At 42.4% G+C, this 24717-nt stretch overlaps 1 protein-coding gene and 1 long non-coding RNA gene across 3 annotated transcripts in view; both read left to right on the forward strand.

Annotated features, from left to right (window-relative positions):
* The first annotated feature begins 3384 nt into the window (after nucleotides 1-3384).
* Nucleotides 3385-7868, forward strand: LOC132343233 (uncharacterized). Its single transcript, XR_009491965.1, has 4 exons — nucleotides 3385-4042; nucleotides 5735-5848; nucleotides 6767-6814; nucleotides 7057-7868. It is a non-coding gene; the product is annotated as an uncharacterized lncRNA (long non-coding RNA).
* An 8795-nt stretch (nucleotides 7869-16663) lies between these two features.
* Nucleotides 16664-24717, forward strand: part of CCNYL1 (cyclin Y like 1) — a 36972-nt gene continuing 28918 nt past the window's right edge. For both annotated transcript variants that reach the window (XM_003585764.6, XM_002685539.7), the window contains exon 1: nucleotides 16664-17271. In XM_003585764.6, coding sequence (XP_003585812.2) covers nucleotides 17046-17271 — 226 coding nt within the window. In that variant the 5' untranslated portion in view covers nucleotides 16664-17045. The remainder of the gene's footprint in view (nucleotides 17272-24717) is intronic.

Below are 24717 nucleotides of genomic sequence, written 5' to 3' on the forward strand. Positions count from 1 at the left end.
TTTGTATCCATTCAGCCAGTCTTTGTCTTTTGGTTGGGGCATTCAACCCATTTATGTTTAAGGTAATTACTAATAAGTATGATCCCGTTGCCATTTACTTTATTGTTTTGGGTTCGAGTTTATACACCATTTTTGTAAGATATTTTAAAAAATAGCTCGAGGCTATGAACCTATGTCAGAAGACATTTAAGAAAATAGAAATTACTGCAATTTAGTACTGAAATATTTCCTCAAACAATGTTCAATGGTAAGGAAGAGGAAGCTCAAAATGAATAACAGGAAAAACTACAAGCTGAAGGTTTTCACTCGACAAGAATAGTTTCGCTTGTGCTTCTGCTCCCCACCTGTGACTTGAATCTTTTCAAACCCACTGGCCTAAACAACCAACTCAAAAAATCAGAGAAAGGAGTGGAATCAGGACCCACGAGGATAGATTCTGACCCTGTGTCTCTCAGCCTAAGCATGGCCATAAAAAGTCCGGTTTGCCTCGAGCCTGACCGGTGCTATGGAGCGCTGGCAGCTGAAGATGACAGCCTCTTTACTTTCTGTTTCTGGAGCCAGCACTTTCCTTGCTAAGTGGGAGGTAAGACTGGGTTTTAAGCCCTGAGCAAGTGCCTTCCTTTCTTCATCTGAAAAATGAGCAAACAATGAGCTCCTCAAGGAGAGACAGTTAACACATGAAGACCATTTGATACAGTGGCTGGCACACAAAAAGAAAATATAGCAGGTGCTGAGCAGCTGCTTAGTAAGGAAGACCTGCTGCTAGACAGATGGAGTTGGAGGCTTGGTTATGCCACCTACAGCTTAGTAGCCCTGGGCGCGTCACTTCAACTCTGTACCTCAGTTTCCCCATAAGGTACTTTGTGGGAAACTGTGAGAAATAAACTTCCCTGGTGGCTGACAGTAAAGAATCTGCCTGTAATGTGGGAGACCCAGGCTCAAAGCTTGGGTTGGGAAGATCCCCTGGAGGAGGAAATGGCAACCCACTCCAGTATTCTTGCCTGGAAATCCCATGGACAGAGGAGCATGGAAAGCTACAGTCCACTGGGTCGCAAAGAGTCAGATAAGACTGAGCAACTAACACTATCCTTAAAAACACCTAATACATGTACAGTGCCTGACACACCATAAATTCTCAATAAAACTCTTAGCTATTCATTGCAGTGAGCCCCTGGTGGCTCAGCAGGTAAAGAATCTGTCTGCAATGCAGGAGACATAGGAGACACAGGAAACATGAGTTTGATCCCTGGGTCGGGAAGATCTCCTGGAGGAGGAAATGGCAATCCACTCGAGTATTCTTGCCTGGAAAATCTCATGCACAGAGAAGCCTGACAGGCTGCCGTCCAAAGTGTTGCAAAGCACAGAATATGTCTGAGTGCGTGCACGCCTCTGTGCGTGCACACGCACACACACACACACACACACACACACACACTAGGAATTAGTAAATTATTTTACCTATCTTTCAAGGTTGTTGAAAGGTTAGTATAAGACCACCCATAAAGGTACTTACCAAAGCTTCTTGCTCATGCTAAGTACTCAATCAGAGTTGCGTATTACTTCAATGATTATTATTACTATGATTATTGGTATTGTACTATACTGAGTACATTCCAGTGTTCTCCCCCGGAGAATTCTATGGACAGAGGAGCCTGGCAGGCTACAGTCCATGGGGTCACAAAAGTTGGACACGACTTAGCTACTAAACCACCACAACCACCACTGTATCGAGTAGTATAAAACAGATTTGTACATTTCTAATGATTTATTATTCATAGCATCACCAGCTCAATGGAGATGAGTTTGGGTAAATTCCGGAAGTTGGTGATAGGGAGGCCTGGTGGGCTGCAGTTCATGGGGTCACAAAGAATCAGACATGACTGAGTGACTGAATTGAACTGAATTAGGTGCTATCATAAGTCAGTAAAAAAAAAAGCAGTTTTTTACACATGGCTAAGAAAAGATGTGAATTGAAAAGGGTTATAAGAATATAGTTAAGGAAAGAACAAAAGTGATTGGCCTTTCTGGAAAAGTCTTACTTTACTACTTTCCAGCTCTTTGCGAGATAGATTTTCTGAGCTTTTAATGTTTAGCCATCTGAGTTAAAGATATATTTATTTCCTCCGCAGTAATTCGAGTCAGTCCTCTGGTATTCAGCTAAATTGAACTCGGGTATTTTGGAACGGTGTCTGTTGACATGAATATATTTGGCATCACTAGGGAATCTAAAACTACATACAGACGGTGTCATGATCCCTCACACTCAAGATGACCCAGTATCATTATGAAATAGAAGGAGTTGCTAAAAAGTTTCATGCTGTCATTTCTAATACTGAGCATAAAGGCATGCTAGTGTCTGGTTAGCAATGGTAGTTACAAAGACTATAGTTTTGCAAACATACTTAATGATATGTATTAGATACTTTTTGCTATTTTGCTCGAAAAAGTAGAAATGGGACTCTGGTAAGACATGCGAACAGACACATAACTGTTTACTCACCTTCCATCTGATTTTGAGGTGACTGTGTGTGGTGGGAAGAGTTCCCTCACCTGCTTCCTCCCAAAGGCATATCGGATTCTAACTCAACTTGGAGAAGATGGATGTACACTTGAGATTTTGTTTTGGTCTTGCCTAGATATTTCCAGTCTAGATAATTCCCTGATGGCTAAATTTAACTAAAAAGCTAAGAATTCTGGAAACAAATTCGCCTCGGAAGAATATTTGTGGCTCTGGGTCTTCTGTGATAACGTTTTATTTTTCTAAGTAAAGAAGTAACATGAGGAGGCCCTTAGTGCTGAAGGACCAGACTTTGTCACCTCGCCTTGGTTTCAGGTTTTCATGGGGCCTGTCAGAGGTCAAGACAGGCACAGGCCACTTCCATATTAAATCAAAACAAAATAAAAAAGGAAGAAAAAGAAGGGAAAGAAATGCAAAACAGAGTTACAAAAGTTGTGATATATTTTGAAAGTCAGTATCTAAGGAGTGAACTGTTTCAACCCACACATGCTCCCGTGTATTTATTCAGTTCAATATAATTATGCCATTCCCAAGATGATTAAAGGCGTTATTAGGGGATTTATTAAAAATATTGATTCATGATACACAACAGATGTGGCCCAGTAATGAGACACAGAGGTAGGTTGAGCAGTTATGTCTTCTTTCTTCAAACCTACCAATGCTTCTCTGTAATAATAGGTATAACTGGGTGGCATTGTGGCTCTTTGTGACAGAGATGACAAGGGCCGGTGACTCTCCTGGTGTTTCCCTTCCCTACAGGCCCAGGGCATCTGCACTGGTGAATATCCAGCTTATATATCCACCTGTTAATGTCAACTCTCTCCTGTGGTCAAAGAGGGGATTAACCTTCATGTCTGGGCTGCACAGGCACACTTGCTAATGGAATCTGTTTTTTTCCAGTTTCATGCATTTATTGTGCTTTAAGAAAGGTGATCCGTTTGATCCTTTATTTTCAATGAATAACAGTCAAAATGCAGCCAAAATAGAATGACAAATGTACACTGATGGACTCAACAGGCCTTGGGTGGGAGGCAGTGGAGTATATGGAAAAACTTTGAGCAGAAGCTAACAATAAACACACATATTCTTAAAGGAAGTTACCGATGGGGGCTTTTTCTATGAGAGAGGACCTCTCAATAGCGTAAGAGGAGTCTGGAAACTGATGAAAACCTCCTGAGAGTGCTCAGCACACTGATCAAAGTTCGGTCCAAGCTGCACTGTTATTGCCCACGCAGCTGTTACCTCTGGTTTGTTAGAAAAGCCCTAAGTTTCCAACTGGGTTGAGTAGCTGTGACTTCACCTGGTGATTGTCCACTTCCATGAAATTTCATTTGCAGATATCAGAGGTGGCTTCCCTGTCTCCTTTTCCCAGAAAAAAGTAGGAATGAGGGAAAGAAGGAGGAGGAAGAGAGACAGAGAGAAGAGTAAGATGGAATCTTAGCAGATGGCAGTTGGTGCCCATGAGTTAAGAGGTTTGAGTTGGTGCAGGGAGCCTGAGGATTGGGATCCTGAGTGTGAGACCTGGTGAGCAGGAACAGACATAAGTGAAGGAAGCAACCAGCAACCAGCTAGCCTCAGCTTGGGGGAGGAGAGGCCCCACACTATGACCCTGTAGAGAAAGACTCATGGCAAAATCTGAGGCTGGTTTACAATGACAGTTGATACAGTTTGTCAGATTGGGGAGTGAGGTGCTGGGGGTGCAAAGAAGACTTAGGGCTTGGGGCCAATGTCTGAGAAGCTCCTCCCCGTGCTTCTCCTTCCTCTTATTAAGATGCAGTAATAAAACATTTTATGAACTCATAAAAGGGTTACAAGGACATCCCTGGTGGTCCAATGGTTAAGATTTTGCCTTCCAAGACAGGGGGCAAGGGTTCCATCCTTAGTGGTTGGAGCAAAGATCCCACAATGCCTAGGGGCCAAAAAACCAAAACATGAAAAGAAGCAATATCGTAACAAATTCAATAAAGACTTTAAAAATGGTCCATACACACACACACACACACACACACACACAAACTTTAAAAAATAAAAGCGTTACAAACTTTTTGATACATCTTATCTGGATTCCACTCAGGAGCCAAGACCTTTGTTAAAATGTCAGGTCCAACTGTCCTCCAGTGCTTTCCTGTTTCCCCAAAGTGTAATCTGAAGTTCTTTCTGAGATCTGCGGGGAGCTTTAGGACCCAGCGGTGCCCTGCTGCCTCTTCTGACCTCCTTTCTCCCTCAGCCTCCCTCAGGACCCCAAATGCCTTTGCTTTTCTCCAATTCAAGCTCCCAAGCCTTGGGCCTTGTGGTCCCCAGACTTCACAGGGCTTGTACCCTCCCACTTCATCCTGGCCTCTTTCTCCAAATTTATTGGTTTCCCGGGGCAGCCATGACAAAATTCCACAGACCCGGTGGCTTAAATAATGGAAATTAGTTGCCTCACCATTCTGGAGGCTGAAAGTCTAAGCTGAAGATGCCAGCAGGTTGGTTTCTTCTGAGAGCTGTGAGGGAAGGATCAGCTCCTGTTCTCTCTCCTTGGCTTACACGTGGCCAGCTTCTCCCAGTGACCTCCTTATTTCCTCTTCTTGAAAAGATCCCAGTCATAATGGATTAGGGGTTACACTTAGGATCTCATCGTAGCTTATCACCACTCTAAAGACCCTATCTCTAAATATGGTCACGTTTTGAGGTACTGGCAGTCAGGACTTCAACGTGCAGATTTTAGAGGGACAGTTTTATGGAACTGTTAAGCATTAAAGAATCTGCCTGCAATGCAGGATAAGAATATACAACCAGAAGCATTTCTCCCAGTTTTTTTTGTTGTTGTTCTTTAATAAGCAAATACGTGGGCTTCCCAGGTGGCACTAGTGGTAAAGGACCCGTCTGCCAATGCAGGAGATGTCAGAGACTTACAAGTTTGATCACTAGGTCAAGAAGATCCCCTGGAGAAGGGAATGGGAACCCACTCCAGTATTCTTGTCTGGAGAATCCCATGGACAGAGGAGCCTGGGGGACTACAGTCCATGGGATCACACAGAGTCAGACAGGACTGAAGTGACTTAGTGTGCATCCGCACAAGCCTCTTACCGTGGAAGACTCCCTGATACATCCAAAATAGTGTCCCTACTAAGTAGCATACATTTATTGTCCTTTTTTTTAAAGATCATCTTCTACCTCAGTGTCAACCCTAGAGGGCCAAATTCTTTGTTTTGTTAATTGATGTATCTCTAGTGCCTAGTCGGAAAGTAGCAGGCCCCCAGTAAATATTCATGAAAGGATGAATGTGTATTATGAAGACATTACAAATTACTCTGCAAAGAACAATGACAGAGAATGATGTTCAAGGTATGTTAAATGAAGAAAGCACACTTTAAAAAGCTGCCTGCTTAGCATGGTTTCATTTTAAAATCATACACATATAATTTATCTTTATTAAAAGAAAGCTTAGAGAACAAAAATAAATAAATCTTGGAGAGATACGCAACAAAATACTAACAGTGGGTGGCTCTGGAGGTGAGATTTTGATTTCTCTTATATGTTCATTTTCTAATTTCTCTTTAGTGAATATGTATTACCTCTGTAAGAGGAAAAAGACAATATATGTATCAAAAGTTAATAGAACATATTTTCCCATAATTTGTAACTGACTGTTATGTTAAGAGAGAAAAAAATACATTATTTGTCCTTTTCACTGGGGAACGGTAGGAAATACAGTGAATGGGCAGTCTCGTGGAGCCCAGTGACTAAGAGCACAACCCATGGAATCTGCCCAGCCTGAATTCAAGCCCTTATGTGTCACTTTCTAGATTTATCATCTCAGGCATACTTGCCAACTGTACTGAGTCTCAGTTTCTTGTCTGTACAATGGGCTAACAGTGGTACACATGGGGCTTGGGGCTACCTTCTATCTCTGGCCCAGGCTGGAATTTGATTCTTTTGAGCTCAGTGATTAGACACCAAAGGTCAAGGACCAATCCAAGGATCTGACTCTTCTTTAGTCTCTGGTCAAGAACAGGCCAGGCAACATCCAGAGCACCCCATGCATTGCTTCTGGGCCTGGGCAGGGACAGGCAGCAGGAAATAATGAGGCACTTGCTGCAAGTGCCGAAGTTTTAAGGGGACCTCAAAACGCTCACTGATCAGGAGAAATAATATTTGGATGGGATATTTTTAATAAATACATGTTTAAAAATCTATAATGAACAAAATGTCAACAACTTAAATAGAGACAGATAAGCATTACTAATTCCTCCTTTGTTTCAGGCTCCATTACGGCTCAGCGTGGCACTGCTCCCAGCCCACAGACTGAAGGTGGGGAACCTTCAATTATTCAAATCATTATTAATTGCTACTTAACTATAATTAATTATCTAAATTGTCCTGAGTCTCAGAATGAGCATTGCTCTTTCTGTGATTGTTTGGCCCTCAGTCAAGGCCGTGTAAGGATACCTGTGTGTGTGTGTGTGTTCAGTCACTCAGTTGTGTCTGATTCTTTGTGACTCTAAGGTAGGGAATGCATATTTTTCTGATCCTATTTATTTCTTTCTCCTCAGTAGATACCTGATCACAATTGCTACCTAGACACAACCTCATCTTGTTGAAGACCCTGAGGGGCAAGTTTCTTCCTATTGTTTTATAGAAACATAAAATGCCAGCAAAGCAGAATTTCTACCTAAAAGAGGGCCAAACAAAATTTGCAGATGTTGCAAACTCCTCCCCTGGTGCTTCTGGGGAAGGGCACACAGACCTTGGCATACACCTTGTTTCAAAAGCAGGCAATAGTAAACAGTGTGTTCATTCCACCTACTTCTCTGGAGAAGGGAAGATCCTTATGAGGTGGGATCAGATGGGCCATTGGTCTCAAGTGGAGTTTTCCTGAAGGGCTTTCATATTACTGTATTACGGCGGTGGTTTGTGGATATTTGTTTCTGCATATCAAACGCTTCACAGTATACATTCACATGGAAATCGTTAGTTAAATGTAGCAGCTGTAGAGCTTCCCCAGTGGCTCAGTGGTAAAGAATCCACCTGCCAATGCAAGAGACAGGAGTTTGATCCCTGGCCCCAGAGGATACCACATGCCATGGGGCAACTAAGCCTGTGTGCCACAACTATTGAGCCTGTACTCTACAGCAGGGGAGCCACAGCTACCGAAGCCCGTGTGCCCAGAGCCTGTGCTCCACGACAAGAGAAGCCACCACAAAGAGAAGCCCATGCACCACAACGAAGAGTAGCCCTCTTAGCCACAATTATAGAATGCCTGTGCAGCAATAAAGATCCAGCACAGTCAGAAGTAAATAAAGGAAAAAAAAGTAGCAGCAACAATAATGTTTGGAGTTTTGTTTTCATCAGTGGTTTCATTTTACAGGACATTTTTTTTTTTGCTGAAACCGTAGATTCTAAGTTGCTCTGTCAAGGTAATCACTAGAAAAATAAGATATTCTCTTGCCTGGAAAATCCCATGGACAGAGGAGCCTGGTAGGCTGCAGTCCATGGGGTCACGAAGAGTTGGACACGACTGAGCGATTTCACTTTCACTTTTCATGCATTGGAGAGGGAAATGGCAACCCACTCCAGTGTTCTTGCCTGGAGAATCCCAGGGAGGGTGGAGCCTGGTGGGCTGCCATCTATGGGGTCGCACAGAGTTGGACACGACTGAAGCGCCTTAGCAGCAGCAATAGCAGCAGCAGCATATAAACTTTAGGAAATTTCTATTACTCTTCTCCATTTAATGCACTATATGTTGTTTTCAAGAAAGAATCTGCCTGCAATGCAGGAGACCCAGGTTCGATTCCTGGGTCGGAAAGATCCCCTGGAGAAGGAAATGGGTACCCAATCCAGTATTCTTGCCTGAAGAATCCCATGGACAGAGGAGACTGGCAGGCTACAGTCCATGGGGTCGCAAGAGTCAGACACGACTGAGCGACTATCTACCACCACCACGTTGATTTCAAGCACATCATGTGAGATATCACAAGATGAACATAACCTATGGCAGATTTGTTTCTGCGCAAATCTGTGTTCTTTCTAGCTACCAAAAAACTCAGAGACCGAGCAGGGAAAGGAACTGTTTGAATGGCAGGTAGTGCATAAGACTTAGATTTGGTTACAGTATAAGTTTAGCATAATACATTATAAGGTGATGGTCTGGATGAACTTCAGAGGTTGATGAACTTTGGTGAATAAGTTAACTTTGAGGTTTGTTTTTTTTTTCTCTCTGATTTAAGGAATGTTGCTCACTATACCTCTCCCTTCCTCCTCCATGTTTTTAGAGTAATACACTTACTAGGGAAGCAAAATACACTGGGATTACATACCTGCATCCAATAAGCAGTCTGACTCTCCTGAGACCACCATGTGCTGATGCATGTCCAGCTGGCTCCAGATGTCCCAGCCTTCATAGACTAGGCACCTGACAGGAGAGTGAGGAAGCCAGCTGACAGCCAGAACAGACACTCCGGCTTTGTGGCCCTGCACGAACCATGTCCAGTTGCTAGATCCACTTCAAATGAGGCCCGAACTGTTCTGGGTCAGAGAGGAGAGGTCCCCACTGTGCCCTGCCCATGGGGACCCACAAAATTGTGAGCATTAGAAAATGACTAGTTTTTAAATAGATTTTTATTGGAGTACAGTTGCTTTACAATGTTACATTAGTTTCTGCTGCTGCTGCTAAGTCTCTTTAGTCGTGTCTGACTCTGTGCAACCCCATAGACGGCAGCCCACCAGGCTCCCTCGTCCCTGGGATTCTCCAGGCAAGAACACTGGAGTAGGGTGCCATTGCCTTCTCCATGTTAGTTTCTACTGTACAGCAAAGTGAATCAGTTATATGCATACATATATCCCCTCATTTTTGGACTGCCTTCCTATTTAGGTCACCACAGAGCATTGAGTAGATTCCCCTGTGCTATACAGTAGGTTCTCATTATTTATCTATTTTATACATAGTAGTATATATATGTCAGTCCCAATCTCCCAATCCATCCCACCATCTCCCCTTCCCCCTTCGTGTCCCTACATTTGTTCTCTATGTCTGTATCTCTATTTTTGCCTTGTAAATATAGTCATCTATACCATTAGAAAATGACTATTGTTTTTTTAAAAATGCTGTAGAGGAACAGAAACTAGAAGCAGAGGCACAAAAAAAAAAAAAAAAATAGAGAAGGCTGAAAAGTAAAGAATAATTGTATCAGTTCTCAAACTGTGATTGCTGGTACTCTCAGTCCAACTTTTTCATTTTTCCAACTTTTATCATTCATTTATTTATTCAAGAAAAAACATATTGAGACTGTTGCAAGCCAGGCATTATACTTTGTGCTGGGGATACCAAAAAGCTGAATAAAATAGCTCTGTCCTCAGGGGAAAGGCTGGTTTAATGAGGATGTCAAGCAATTACCATACAACGGGATACAAGGCTGCTTTAGAGGAGGAACTGATTGCACTGAAGATGCAGAGTTTCCTAGCTTTAAGAGTCAGAGAACATTGCAGAAGAGGTGAGATAAGCCTCAAAAGAATGAGTAGAGGTTTACCAGATGGCCAAGGTGGGACTGGGCAAATTCTATGACTACAAAGAGTAGTGGATTCTTTTTTTGGACAGTAGCTTCAGCTGCTCCTGTGGTCTTGATTTTTCCTTGCCTCTCCTGGGCAAAGCATTGATTGCATAACCAGAGTATTACTTTCAGATGAGTATTTGATTTTATCTGCATGGTAAGTATGACTGGAAAAACACAACTCATGGGGTGTATGGCCATACTCAACCTAGGCTTGTCAAACAAATGCCCTACATAAGCGAAACTTACTCACCAGAGGGGACAAGGCTTTAGCCCCCCTCCACACCCCCACCCCCAAAGTAACCTGTGTTATTGTTTTTTTTTTTTTTTTCCCCCGAGTGTGCTGTCTATTCAAATCTGACTCTTAGGACAAGTTCCCTGGCCCCTACCTCCTTCCAGTTTGCTGTCTTAATCCCTTTTGATAGAAAAGTTCTAGAAGTACTTCAGGGTGAATGCCATGCTATGAGGATAAAAATTGATTATATGAGAAAAATTTCATGTCCTAAAAATCTATGAGCTTTGTTTCTAGCAGACAAACTTGGTGAAAAAGGCATCTTCAAACTTTTCCCTACTGCCAAGTTTAATGAAACTCCTTTTTCTGCAGCGTTTTTAACACCAACTTGGTTTCAGGAGGCCGTTGTCAAAAAGGCTAGGAAAAACTGAGGGGAACATGGTGAACCACTGCAAGAAAATGGTTCTAACTTCAATAAGGCAACTTGGCCAAGGATTCCATTTTAGGAGTATAAAATTAAATGGAAGTGCAGAGAATAAACATCTTAAATACCCTAAGATAACACACAAGGGAAGCAAGTGGAAATAGTGAAATTTGGAAATGCTGGGGGGGAAGGAGCATTGGCATGATTAAGAACAAACAACAGAAAGCATCTAATATGTGTTTTTAATGTGTTTTTAAAAAACACTCTGCCTTGTTGTAAGTGGATTTGGCAGTGAGTTATTTCCTGGGTAAGTATAGAGGGGAGGAGCTCTCTTATGAGACTAGTTAAGTATAGACCACATACTGTTACTGTCTTTGGAGCTGGGAGCAGAGCTGGCACCTGCTTTAGAAAACCAGCAGCCTGAACAAGGCACTCCCAGAAGACAACGGCTCCTCTACCTTCACTTGGAGGTGATCAGAGGAAGCTCTGGTGGGCTGAGAAAGATTTTAGATTTCCTATCATACTTAGACAAATGGAACTGGAAGTAAATAAACCATTAAATGGCAGAGAAAAATAATGGCCCCAAGAAGGCAGAAGGAAACCCCTCGACTCTTCTAGAACTGCAGACTTTTCCTAGAACTTGTCTGAGAAAATGCCTCAATATTTGGGATTGTAGCCACAGTGACTTGTCCAGTGAGCATTCATTGCCCTGATGGTATGGTAAACTAACAACTTTTTCATTTTTTTAGAGCATCATTTCAACTAAATTCACATTCTCATCTCAACAGACTCACTTCGCAGAAGGAAAACTAGATGGTGTGAGAAGAGAAAGAAGTTGGGAGAACAATTCAGAAGGAGTAGGGAAGGAAGACAGTTGGAAAAGACATGGGGTCGTTTATTACAATATGACTCCCAGTACTGTCTAATGCCCCACTTACTCCAAAATCTGGATTATAATGTTCTGAAGTCGGGAATTAGAGAAGTCAAATTGTTCCACATGAAATCAGGTATAATAGTAATTCTCAACTTTTTTGTTCACATATGCCACTGAGAATATGATGATAAGGGTAGACTCTACATCCAGAAAAAAAATGTACCTATTACACACAAAATCCTCTTCTGTAAGACCAACTAGTTGTAATACTCAGGACAGTAGGGTGGAGGAAGAGAAGGGAGATTTTTTCAGAAATCCACATAGCACAATGCTTACATATCATTGGCGTAAAGCTTAGTCCCATGGCCATACATAGCTGCAAGGGAATCCAATTACTCACAACACACATATAATATATAATCCTGTTTATTTGACCATTGTAGACACTTTCTTGCATCTGACCTAGTTTCATTCTACAGTTTGTCTTTCTCCACTTTTTTTTGTCCTTTTAGCTTAAGAAAAGATCGTTACAGAACTCCTTGTATAACTTTTTCAAATATGCTTGGAAAAGGCTATGAAATTTTATCATGATCATTCTTGCTTTAAGTTGAAATTTCTCTAATCTTTCCTTACAGATTGTTCCTTACAGAGTGCTTTCAATATCCAATTTCAATGTCTAGTTCACCCTTCTGCATTAGTTACTCAGGTATATAATTACATTTTCTAGCCTCCCTTGCAGCTATGTATAGCCATAGGACTAAGCTTTAAGCCAATGATACGTAAGCACTGTGCTATGTGGATTTCTGAAAAAATCTCCCTTCTCTTTCTCCACCCTACTGTCTAGAATGAAGACACAATAGCTGGAGACAAATAGACATCCTGGGCCATGAGTTTGAGGGGTGCTGGATAAGACTGGTTTGTGGACTCCCTTATTGGAAGATAAATTTCGTGAGAACAGGGACCTTGTTTTTCTTGGTCAAAGCAACCTAAACCTGAACCTATAAAGTGTGGCCTCTAGTAAGAGCTCAGGAGCGTGCATGCTATCTCTTCAATTGTATCTCACTCTGTGGGACCATATGGACTGTAGCCTGCCAGGCTCCTCTGTCCATGGGGATTCTCCAGGCAAGAATACTGGAGTGAGTTGCCATGCCCTCCTCCAGGGTATCTTCATGACCCAGGGATTGAACCTGCATCTCCTGCATTGGCAGGCAGGTTCTTTACCACTAGTGCAACCTGGGAAGCCGAAGAGTTCAGATGCTGTGCTTAATTGCTCAGTCGTGCCTGACTCTTTGAGACTCCATGGACTATAGCCTGCCAGGCTCTTCTGTCCATGGGGATTCTCCAGGCAAGAATACTGGAATGGGTTCTTTGCCCCAACCCAGGGATCAAACCCAGGTCTCCCACATTGCAGGCAGATTCTTTACCTTCTGAGTCATCAGGGTATTGAACAGCCATTAAATGAATAAGTTGAATTAATGAATGCGTTTACTCCAGATCCATGTAAAACAGGGAATGTTCATACATCAGTTGGCATTTGCAAATGTCAGGTTCTATCACAGAATCAAATTCTAGCTGAATTCAAACGTCATTACTCCTCTGCCTCCCTTTTCTCTCCCAGATTTGCCACTGTCATAAAAGGATAAGGTTTTTTCTCACTGCCCTCCGATGTTCTTTTAAAACAAAATATTCTCAAATCTATTAATACTTTCGTAATGGTGCTTCTGAATATTTTTTCTGCTTAGCAAGTTTAAAATTCTTTAATTTTCAAGGTCATGCATATCTATTTTTGTATGTCCCTGATGTTAAATGCAGGCACTATTTTGAAACTTAATCTTAGGCGTTGTCTCAAGTCTATAAGAATCATCCAAAATGGTAGCTGATGACATTCCTAGGACTTCAGACAATATTATTATTGTCATGGAATGTAGTCACTAGTTCCTAAGGATTTAATGAGATGTGTTCACTGAAACTGAACTTCCTTGAATCCTTTCTCATTCTACCATGGTTTCCCACATTTCAATGTATTGCCTGTTTTTGTATCCAAACCTTATTTATATCTTTTAAACAATTAAATTAAATATTATCTTTGCTTCCTTGATTTTTGAATTCCGTCCTGGTATTCTTTTAGCAAAGAAGAATACTCCCTCTGGGTTTTTTTCCCTTTCCTTTTGGTCTCATGTGTGATTAAAGGGTTTGTAAAAGTTCACATGTTTTGCAATTACATGTCATTTCTTAATTTTTTAAACTCTTCCCCCTCCAAAGTTGTTGCTATTTCTTTTTACTATTTGGAGGAACAAGTGTTCCCATCATCCACTTTTGTGACATACCTGTTTTATACCTGAGCTCCTTGGTTTTTTGCTCAAATTTATTTTCAACTTTCCCAATTTTGAGGGAAGCTATCATTTGCTTTTTATTAGGTATATCAAGCTTTTCTAATGTTTAAACTTCTTTACACATTATCCTCACTTTCCTGGAGTAGCTTTCCAAACAGAAGCCTATTATAACAGAGAAAAATAGAGCTCTTTTCTCACGTCATCAGATGAGCTCTTCCTAAACCTCTTCTCTATCAGAAATGTCTCTATTCTAACAGACCCAGAATAGGCATCTGTCACTCAGGTCCTGTTTCCTTCCTTGCTTTTCTCTCAATCCAAAGCTAACCTATGCCTGCCCTGGAGTACATCCACTTCTGCCTTCTTGAGGACCTTGCTCTGTCAATTTTCCCATCTCCTCTAACCTCAAACTCCAAACTTTTTTCTCCATAGGCTTATACCCTTTAACATATAAATATACTCACATTTTTCCATCTTAAAAAAATTATTAACTGTACATTTCCTTGTAATGACTGGCAAGTCTTTCTTCTCAGCCAAATGTTTGGGAAGAAAATCTTTGTGTCCACTTTATCACCTCCTATTTATTTCTTTTAATCACTGCTTGCCTTCCAGTTTGCACCCATCCTGTCACCCATGTACCATATTATTTGTAATTTTCCTGCCCTCTGGACAACATTGGACTCTCTTTATGGAATTACAAATAGAGCTTCTACTGGCCAGGTACTATGCTGGGTGCTCTGTTTCAGAAAAGAGAAGCAGATGTGATTTCTCATGGAACTGAGCTGATCAGCCATTTCTGATTAATACACAGGTCCCTTGATTTCCACTACTCCCTTTGGCAGCTTTACTTAAATGCCATTTAAATTTCCCTATTTTTGAAGTTCCCCTCTCCCTCTTCCTCCCTCCCTCCTTCCTTTCCTTATTATACACGTCTTCTCAAGGCAATCACTTCACCCACAGCTTCAACTACTTTGTACTCCAATGACAATTTTAATATTGTTCTAATTTAACAGTTTTATTTTACATAGGACATGTCATTTACTAAAACCATAGATTCCAAGTTGCTCCATGAAAAATAATATAGTCTTAACTGTCAGCATTAGGGGATTTCCACAATTACATTTAAAAATTGATTTAATATGTATTATTTTCAAAAACATAAGATGGGATATCACAAAATGGGCTTAGCCTACAGAAACTTACATCAAACTTTCAACCTGAGCACTCTACTTCCATGCTCCCATTAACAGAGCACCAAATGATCTTCCTCCTCAAACCTCTTCCTCTTTCTGCATTATCTAGGAAAAACTCACTGTGCTCTCCCTGGTTCCCTAAGTCAGAACCCTAGCAGCCAGTTTTGCCTCTCTTTTCCCCTTCTTGCTCCATATCTAGTCACTAAATGACCTCAAATCCTTTCCCACCACACCAGTCTCTGCCACTGCCTTTAGTTTGAACTCTCACTCCCCTCTTAGATGAATATAAAGTCGGTCTTGTTTCTTCCATCAATCCTCTTTATTGTCCAAAGTGACCTCACTAGAAGCCACCTGATTGTGACTCCTTAACATCACAATATTCAAAGGCTTTCATGTTTCTGGGGGGAAAATCAAGCTCTTTACCCCAGAACCTACTTTGGGGTTAGATAGATCTAGGTTTGAATTTCAGGTTCAAGTACTTGGCAGCAGTGTGACTGACCTCAGACAACTGGACTTTCTAAGCCTTTATTTTCTCATGTGCCTGACTGAGCTCATCGAGGGCAGGGCTATTGCAGGAAAGTGGGAGGGACTAACCAATGTTGAAAGAAGGGAAAGTATTTTTAAATTCACTTCAAAAAATTGTTCTCCCTTAGAGAAAATCCTATGCCACTTCCAATCAAATTTGACTTCTACATTTATTTTCGGATAATCACAATAAGGTGCCTTTGGGGATCCACACAATCGGAGACCAAATCCTGGCCATCCCCCTGAGCAATCATGTGACCTTGGGAACATATCTTTACCATCATCTTTATTAAATCAAAACCGTGGTACTTCACTTTGTGACTCTCAGTTTTGTATGAGAGAATCATGCTTTGTGCTTTATGTTACTGGTGAAAGTAGGGAAACCTGGAGACTCGTGCCGTGGAAGAGAGAAACAGCGAGAAAATCGAGTTGCTGAATCCCAGCGTTTCAGAGTTGGGAGGGAGGAGTTCGGTCCCTAATTTACCGATGAGGAAGTGGAGGGGTGACGTGTCCTCAAGTCTCATTCAAGACACAGACACAGCTCTTTATTGAGGACCCGGGGGGTTGCTATGGTTAAACTGAAGGCGGAAACCTACACTCTTTCGAAGTCAGTTAGAGAGGAGTATTTAGTTACAAAAAACTCAACGATTCGGGTGTAACTAAGTTTGTTGAGCAATGCATCAAATGAGTCATCTGTCAGATCCGATGAAACCGAGTTGCTAACAGAACTGACTCTTTACTAACAAGCCTTCTATAGAGCCCACTGACTCAGAACAGCTTCGATTCACAAACTCCCTCAATGCTTCCCGAAGGACCCGAAAGCTCCGAGTGCCGCAAGATGAATGGAAACAGGAGTCCAGGGCGCGCCACTCGAGGGGCGGAGCAGCCGCGGGGTGGGGGCGGGGCATTGTGAGTCACGTGCCTGCTCTCGGAGGCGGGCTCTGGGTGGAAACTCTGTGTGTGATTGGTCCGTCGTAACCAGGTGACCGAAGGACGCGTTCCGGTTGGCAAGGGCCGGCCAGGCCAGCGCCTTTCAGTCGGGAGGCGGCGGCGGAAGGAGGAGGAGCTCTGACCGCGCTCTCTCCCGGCAGTGGCTGCGCGTCTCAGCGCTTGTCGGGTCCCCACCCCTTTTAAATAAGCCGGGCTGGTCGCCGCCTTCACAGACTAGTTGACTCCGGGGAGGCGGCGGCGGCGAGACAGCGGGGGTGCGGCCGGGGCCGGAGCCCTGCCCCGGGCCCGGCGGCGGGGCGGACAGGCGAGAGGCAGGCGAGGCCGCGTCTACATGCGCGGCGCAGCCCCGGCATAGCCCGGGGCTGCCCGTGCCCGCCGCGCCATTGTTGGGGGAGGGGGCGGCTTCTGAGCTCGGCGGAGTCGGGGGCCGAGCGGAGGCGACGGCAGCGAGGAGCGGAGGCGCCCCATGGGGAACACGCTGACCTGTTGCGTGTCCCCCAGTGCCAGCCCCAAGTTGGGCCGGCGCGCGGGGCCGGCGGAGCCAGACTATGAGTCTGAGGTCTACGAGGCGGCGGCCGGAGACGCGGTGGCAGTAGCACCGGCGCCGGCTACCGTGGAACCCACCGAGTTGGATTTCGGAGCGGGTGAAGGCCACCACCTGCAGCACATCAGCGACCGGGAGATGCCCGAAGGTAAGAAAGCGGCCGGCGCGCCTCGCCCCTCGCGGGGCCGGCGCCGTCTGCTCTCGAGCTTACCTCTGGCCTCCGCCGACCCCCGGGTCCCGCGGGAGGGAGCCGCCGCCTAGGGCTCCTTCCTGCCTGGAGTTGGCTCTCTCGGGGCTGGGCACCGGGGACGGAGGCTGGCCCTGCCTGGCGTCCCCACCCCTTATTCTTTCCCTGTCGCGTCCGGCCAGTCTCTCTCCCTCTTCTCTACCCGAACGCCCAATTCTTCCCCTATTCCCATTTCGCAACCCGACCCGAGACCCTCAAGTCTGAGGCCCCTCCTGTTCGTGATTCTATTTAACATCTCGTGGGACTTTGTGAAGACTTTCTGATGTATTCTCTGTCTTCTCAATGAAAACTTAAATACTCCCAACTTCGGCGATATCCATCCCATCTCCCTATCCTTACGTATCCAGATGGTACCTAAGTGAAGGAACGAGGTAAGGATCTAGATACACTTCCACTCGTTAGGATAGTTGATACTCGGGACAATTAAGACAGATTTTAGGATTTGTTATTTAATATCAAAACTGAGATCGACAGAGTTAGTGTGGCGTTAAGTAGAATTCTGTCTAGAGTTGTCCTGATTGAAGCGACCTTATTCTAACTATAATCTGAACACGATAGCAAAGAAAAAGGTGAGAGTGGGGCTTAAAATAACTGAACGGAGTGAAACGTTACTGCAACGGCTGCAGGGAATAGATTTTTTTTTTTTTTACCCAGAGACGACCCCACGGAGCTCTGATTAAGAGTCCCACTTTGACACAAAAATGTCTTCAGCTTTAACCAACTTCACTTGCATGTTGCCTCTTCTAAGGGAGGGATGGGGGTGGTTCCTGAGACTGTTGGTCAAAAGTTTCAAAGGAGAAAAAAGAAATTCAGACTTTTATTTGTAATACAAAGATTTGGCAGTTAAGATGGCAGATCCTGCAGAAAAGTTGTCTCCATGGCTACCTCTCCTTCCAACCCCCTCCTGCCAGTGGAATCCTATTCAACTTTCAGAATGTTCAGGTAAAATTCTGAAGACCAAATGGCTGGGGGTGGGGGTGGGTTGTCATGGAGAAGAGAAAAGAGAGGAGAGGAAATGTTTGAATTTTTTCCTCTAGAATTTTGAAACTGGACGGCTCTAGGTTTTTTGTTTTTTTGTTTTTGTTTTTAAAGATTCTGGATAACACTGGCTCATTAATAAAGACTGTTCTTTAAAGTAGAAAACATTGTGTGATGAAGATGTTAAAGCCCCATTGGCCCAATTGTTGCGTTTAAATGCCAGAGAGTATTTCTTTATTTCATAGAGAAAATGTCTTGTAGCTTTTCTATTTAAATTTTATTTGCGTTTACTTAATTTCTTTCAAAGTTAGAATAGGTAAGCCTGTGAACTCACCCATATGATGGACATGGCTTTGTAAGTGGAAAGTACTCCCTTTTCAGATACTGTCAGATACTAGTCAGATACTGTGAAAGAATAAATTATGTAAATTAATTGTAGCTTTAAAAACAAAACTTGTGCATAGTTGTGAAAATTGTTCAGTTTGTTGCTATAAGGTAAGCCTCTAAGGGATTTTAAAAAACAATATGTAGGCTAGTGTAGTTGGACTTTTGTATAATTCTTTTAAGATTTACAATGTATTTTCGGGTGTATTTCACTTGACCCTTCCATCTATAAATAAGACCTGTGAATATTCTCCATGTGTTGCCAATGAAGAAACCAAGACTTAGAGATCTGAAATAACTGTGTAACATAGCTGCTGAACAGAAGAGACAGACTTGAGAGTGGTAGATACACCAAATTCAGTTGTTGGGTGCTTAAAAAAAACTATTTGGAATGCACTTTTTATTTTATAATTTATCTGTAAGATAGGCCTATCTCAACTTCAGTTTTGATTATTTCCATTTGAGTTTATTGTTCACAACTCAGAAGCAACATTTACCTCTCCATTCTATGTCTGTACATTTATTACAATGTATCCATTGTAATAAATGTACAGAAGTCGTGAAATAGCCTAAATTTACCAGTCAGGTAAACATGTTGGTATATTCGAAAGAGTTTGTTCTGCTGACCTCGAATTGAAGCCGAGAATGCCCTGGACAGAGGGACATTAGGAGAAGCTGGTAAGCAGGCAGGTAAGGTACAAAGCATTTAGTGAGGAGGAGTGCTAAGTTGGGAACTAGAAAAAGAGAGTTCATGAGTACAGAATTTACCTTTTTATGTTTGACATGATTGTTAAAATTTTACTTAAATTTGTCTCTCTTTTTTTTGGCATTCAATAAAGTGATAAGAGAAACCTCAGTTTCAGCATTTGCCTATTATTAAGTTTCCATAGAAACAAGGTCAGAACACCGAATGTAAAGTGCAAGCACATTGGAAGTTTGCTCTTAATGTTTTTATTTCAGACAATTTTATATCAGTTTCCCTGGAAACTGAGAAATACATTGATATAAAACATTTTGGCTTTTCTGCAGTGAAGAATTATTTGGTTACTTAGACAAAATCAAACATAAATGATGCTGTGTCTTGTTCTTCAGAAACCTTTGAGAAGAACATGATTTCTTCAAGCTGTTTCAGTTAACTCCTAAAGAACCTAGTATAAATATCAGACTTAAAAGAATTTTGTTGCTACCTTGCCTTTAACAGTGTTATCTAATGTAACTGTGATATTAGTGTCAATAATAGAAAATAAGATGCTATGGTCCTATTATCTGATTTTATTATTATGCATCTGCTTTTCAAACAGCCTTTATATTGTGCCCTTAGGAACTTTGCTCATTTTCTGGTGCAAGGTGTGCTCTCAAATGATTCCTTCCTTCCATCCTCCAAAGAGTGGATAGGGAAGGAATTGACGATGTAATGGGGAAAAAACCTCAGAGCAACAGGTCTTCCCTCTTTTCAGTAGCTATTATAAACACTTTTTTTTTTTTTTTTTTTTTACTTTTTTGATAACAATAAACATTTGAGGTAAAAGATTTACAAAATACTGAAAAGTAGTTCACTCATACTCAGAATATCAAGAATTTTTATTAATACTTTGGTGTTGATTCTTCCTGAACCTTTTGTATACATATAAATAGAACGTTGTGTTGTATGAAATTGTTCTTTGTGTGCCACTTTGTAACTTTCTCTTGTAAAGTGAAGAAGGGAAGCTCCTGGAATCATGCTGACACCTGAAGCACGCTCCAGGATGTATTTCCATGCAGCTGCATGTAGCTGTACAGTCTGCTTTTTATCGCCTGTTTAATGGTTGGAGCATCATTCATTTACCCACCCTTTATGGTTGTCTTTTATAATCCCATTATATTGCTTTATTCTGGGCATCGACATAAAAAGTGATGTGATGTACTTCCCTGTAGAATTCTGGTAGTACACTTTGTCTTATGACTTAATTAAATTCATAGGGTGAGTCATTTTGTAGTTAAGGTATTTTAACATTAAATGTTCTTTCCCCAAATTAAAGTTACCGTTGATTTTTCAGTGAAGAGTAGATTTCCTCTCTTAGGTTTTTGTGGTTCTTGGAAACCTGTCGGTGTCTTTGATTCTGAGTAACTAAACTACCACTCTCAGAGATCTGAAATTAATGCTGGTCTTAGGTGACAGACACATCAAAGGACAGCATTAGAAGGAATCTTAGATGATGAAGGAAAATTAAGGAGAAGCATAAATGATCTGGGGTACACTGAAATGGATGATTATTGGGCACCATTTAGGAGCAGGACAGACAGAGGTTATACAGACAAAACCCAAACCCTAACTCTGGTCTTTACTTCCTAGAGGTGCCGGGGGGGGGGGGGCTGATGACACAGGAATAATGTTAAGTAGCGAGACACTTGAGAAGAAAGAAAATGATGATCACAGACTGGGGAGGAGTTTTACTGAGGGTGGTTTCCTTAAGTGACCAGTGAGCATCCTAGGAGTGAGGGGGAGCCATGTGAGGTCCTTAGAAGGGAATATGCTTGGGGTAGGCAGAGGACAGAAAGGGTGGCTGCAGCTGAGTGAAAGAATGCCAGGAGGAATATCAGGGGATTAAGGCCTTGACAAGAAAAAATACGGATTTTAGTCTAATTGTAATGGGAAACCATTGAAAGGTTATATGCAAGGGAATAATAATTCTTAAAGAAGGGGAGGAGGGCAGGAGAGCAGACCAGCTACTCTAATGTGGGCAGGGGTAGAATGAAGCAGGGAGACCAGCTAGGAGGCTGGTGTAGTTGCTCAGCTGAGAGCCAACAGTGGTATGAACAAAAAAGCAGTATTAATAAGGGCCTGAAATAGGCCGACTTGAAGAAACTGAGTGAATCTAAAAGTAGGCTAACCACAATATGAATGGGACAAGTCACAGAAAAAGAAATGCAGATGGCTTTTAAACATATCCTCACACATAAGAGAAATGAAAATACAACTACTGTAGCTTCTGTTGGGAGAAAATTCAGAAACTTGGCACTGCATTCTTTGGTGACACTGAAGAAAGCTACATTCGTATATTGCTGGTAGAAAGGGAAATCGATCAACCCCTTGAAGGGGAAGTTGGCACAGTCTCACTTAATCCAGAGATCGTACTAAAGGAATTTATTCTGAAGGTATAGGCCGCATATGTTGCATTATCTTCAGTAGCAAAATACTGGAAATAATTCAGATGTCCAGTAAGGGACTGGTAAACTAGCACATCCAGACAGTGAAGAATTAGGGACTGTGAAAGAGCTCTCTCCACTGTTAATGACTTCATCTCCAGGGGATGTTAACCTGAAAAAAAATGGGGAGAGAATATACACTAATCTCCGTGACAGAAGCAGGAAAAATGGTATGTATTTGCTTATTAAAGAAGAAAAAGGAAGAACACTAGGAGAAATGCCTGCCCTTCTATCCTCTTATCCTCTTTCCTTTAGTGGGTAGCCTGACTCAATGACATGAGTTTGCACAAACTCAGAATCGTGTAGGACTGGGAAGCCTGGCGTGGTGCAATCCATGAAGTTGCAAAGAGTCAGACACAACTTAGTGACTGAACAGCGACAGAGCATTGTTTGTTTAAGATATTATTTGGCTGAGGGTGATGAGTGGAGATAAATTTTCCTGTGAAATGCTAAATGTTCACTTTTGGCTTTTAGTTAATTTGTGAAAGCTTTGATGTGTCATTTATTATGCTTTATATAGTATATCCCCTTCATGGATCGCAGCCTTGTCATGGCGAAGGGGCTTATGTAACTCAGTGAAGCTATGGTGTATACATTACTCTTGAATTTCATTGGATTCTCATCATGTTCTGAGTTAGGCAGTGTAGGGGTTGTTCTCTGAGGTGCAGAGTTGTCCAAGGTTTTATTCATTTTTAAAACCTTGATAGATGAGGACTGTAAATTCCAAATACATGATGTACAGGAACAGAATTTATTGATGTCATTTTGTGCTCTGCTTTGCAATACTACCTTTTTTCTCACCCCTTTTTAAAAAATTGTTTATTTTTAGGGTATTAAAGTAATAAAACTTTAAGAGTTAAAACAGTAACATTGCATAATGTGAAATGAAATCACCGTAGCTTGCAACCCAGAAAGGTTCTTAAAAGTCCAAGAAGCCTAAGTACTCTTTAGAAATACATAAAGCCAGGTATATTTACCTGTATATCATCTCTTAGTCATGATTATTACAACATTGATTGAGGATTAAGGTAAGGCAGAACTGAGAACCCAGTTAGAGGCAAGTTCAGAAGCAGTTTGGAAGCCAGGATGGTCAGAAGCTAGGGAAGTAGTAGCAGTAGAGGGGCTTGCAGGAGCATGCTGTGTGCCCTCTGGTGAGACAGCCCAGTTCAGCATCGGCGGGCAAGAACCTCTTGGCTAGGGTGCAAAGTGTGGACTCAGATGAAACACCAGATGATCGTAAGACGTGAGATGTATTATTAGCCATAAAACTAATATATTATACTACTGTGGCTGGATGGCATCACTGACATGATGGACGTGAGTCTGAGAGTTGGTGATGGACAGGGAGGCCTGCGTGCTGCGATTCATGGGGTTGCAAAGAGTCGGACACAACTGAGCGACTGAACTGAACTGAGGGGTGATAGGGCAGTTCAGTAAATGGAGTAAACCTTTAAGTAAACTGGAGCCCAGAAGTTGGCCCAGAAAATGCTGACAATCCTGTTTAATTGCAATATATTAAGTGAAGATAGCATATTAAAAAGCATGAGATAAAAAGCAACCTAGATAGCATATTAAAAAGCAGAGACATTACTTTGCCAACAAAGGTCTGTCTAGTCAAGGCTATGGTTTTTCCAGTGGTCACGTATGGATGTGAGAGTTGGACTGTGAAGAAAGCTGAGTGCCAAAGAATTGATGCTTTTGAACTGTGGTGTTGGAGAAGATTCTTGAGAGTCCCTTGGACCGCAAGGAGATCCAACCAGTCCATTCTAAAGGAGATCAGTCCTGGTTGTTCTTTGGAAGGACTGATGCTGAAGCTGAAACTCCAATACTTTGATCACCTCATGCGAAAAGTTGACTCATTGGAAAAGACTGATGCTGGGAGGGATTGGGGGCAGGAGGAGAAGGGGACGACAAAGGATGAGATGGCTGGATGGCATCACCGACTCAATGGACATGAGTTTGGGTAAACTCCAGGAGTTGGTGATGGACAGGGAGGCCTGGCGTGCTGCAGTCCATGGGGTTGCAAGAAGTCGGACACGACTGAGCAACTGAACTGAAGTGAAGAAGAACTAAAGAGCCTCTTGATGAAAATGAAAGAGGAGGGTGAAAAAGTTGGCTTAAAGCTCAACATTCAGAAAACTAAAATCATGGCATCCAGGCCCATCACTTTGTGGCAAATAGATGGGGAAACAATGGCTAACTTTATTTTTCTGGGCTCCAGAATCACTGCGGATGGTGATGGCAGCCATGAAATTAAAAGACGGTTGCTCCTTGGAAGCAAAGTTATGAGCAACCTAGACAGTGTATTAAAAAGCAGAGACATTACTTTGCCAACAAAGGTCCGTCTAGTCAAGGCTATGTTTTTTCCAGTGGTCATGTATGGGTGTTAGAGTTAGACTATAAAGAAAGCTGAGCACTGAAGAATTGATGGTTTTGAACTGTGGTGTTGGAGAAGATTCTTGCTAGTCCCTTGGACTGCAAGGAGATCCAGCCAGTCCATCCTAAAGGAGATCAGTCCTGGGTGTTCATTGGAGGGACTGATGTTGAAGCTGAAACTCCAATACTTTGGCCACCTGATGCAGAGAGCTGACTCATTTGAAAAGACCCTGATGCTGGGAAAGATTGAGGGAAGGAGCAGAAGGGAACGACAGAGGATAAGATGGTTGGATAGCATCTCTGACACAATGGACATGGGTTTGGGTGGACTCCGGGAGTTGGTGATGGACAGGGAGGCCTGGCTTGCTGCTGTTCATGGAGTCGCAAAGAGTCGAACTCGACTGAGTGACTGAACTGAACTGA

Source organism: Bos taurus, chromosome 2 (genome assembly GCF_002263795.3).
Source record: "Bos taurus isolate L1 Dominette 01449 registration number 42190680 breed Hereford chromosome 2, ARS-UCD2.0, whole genome shotgun sequence".
In the NCBI taxonomy this organism is placed as follows: Eukaryota; Metazoa; Chordata; class Mammalia; order Artiodactyla; family Bovidae; genus Bos; species Bos taurus.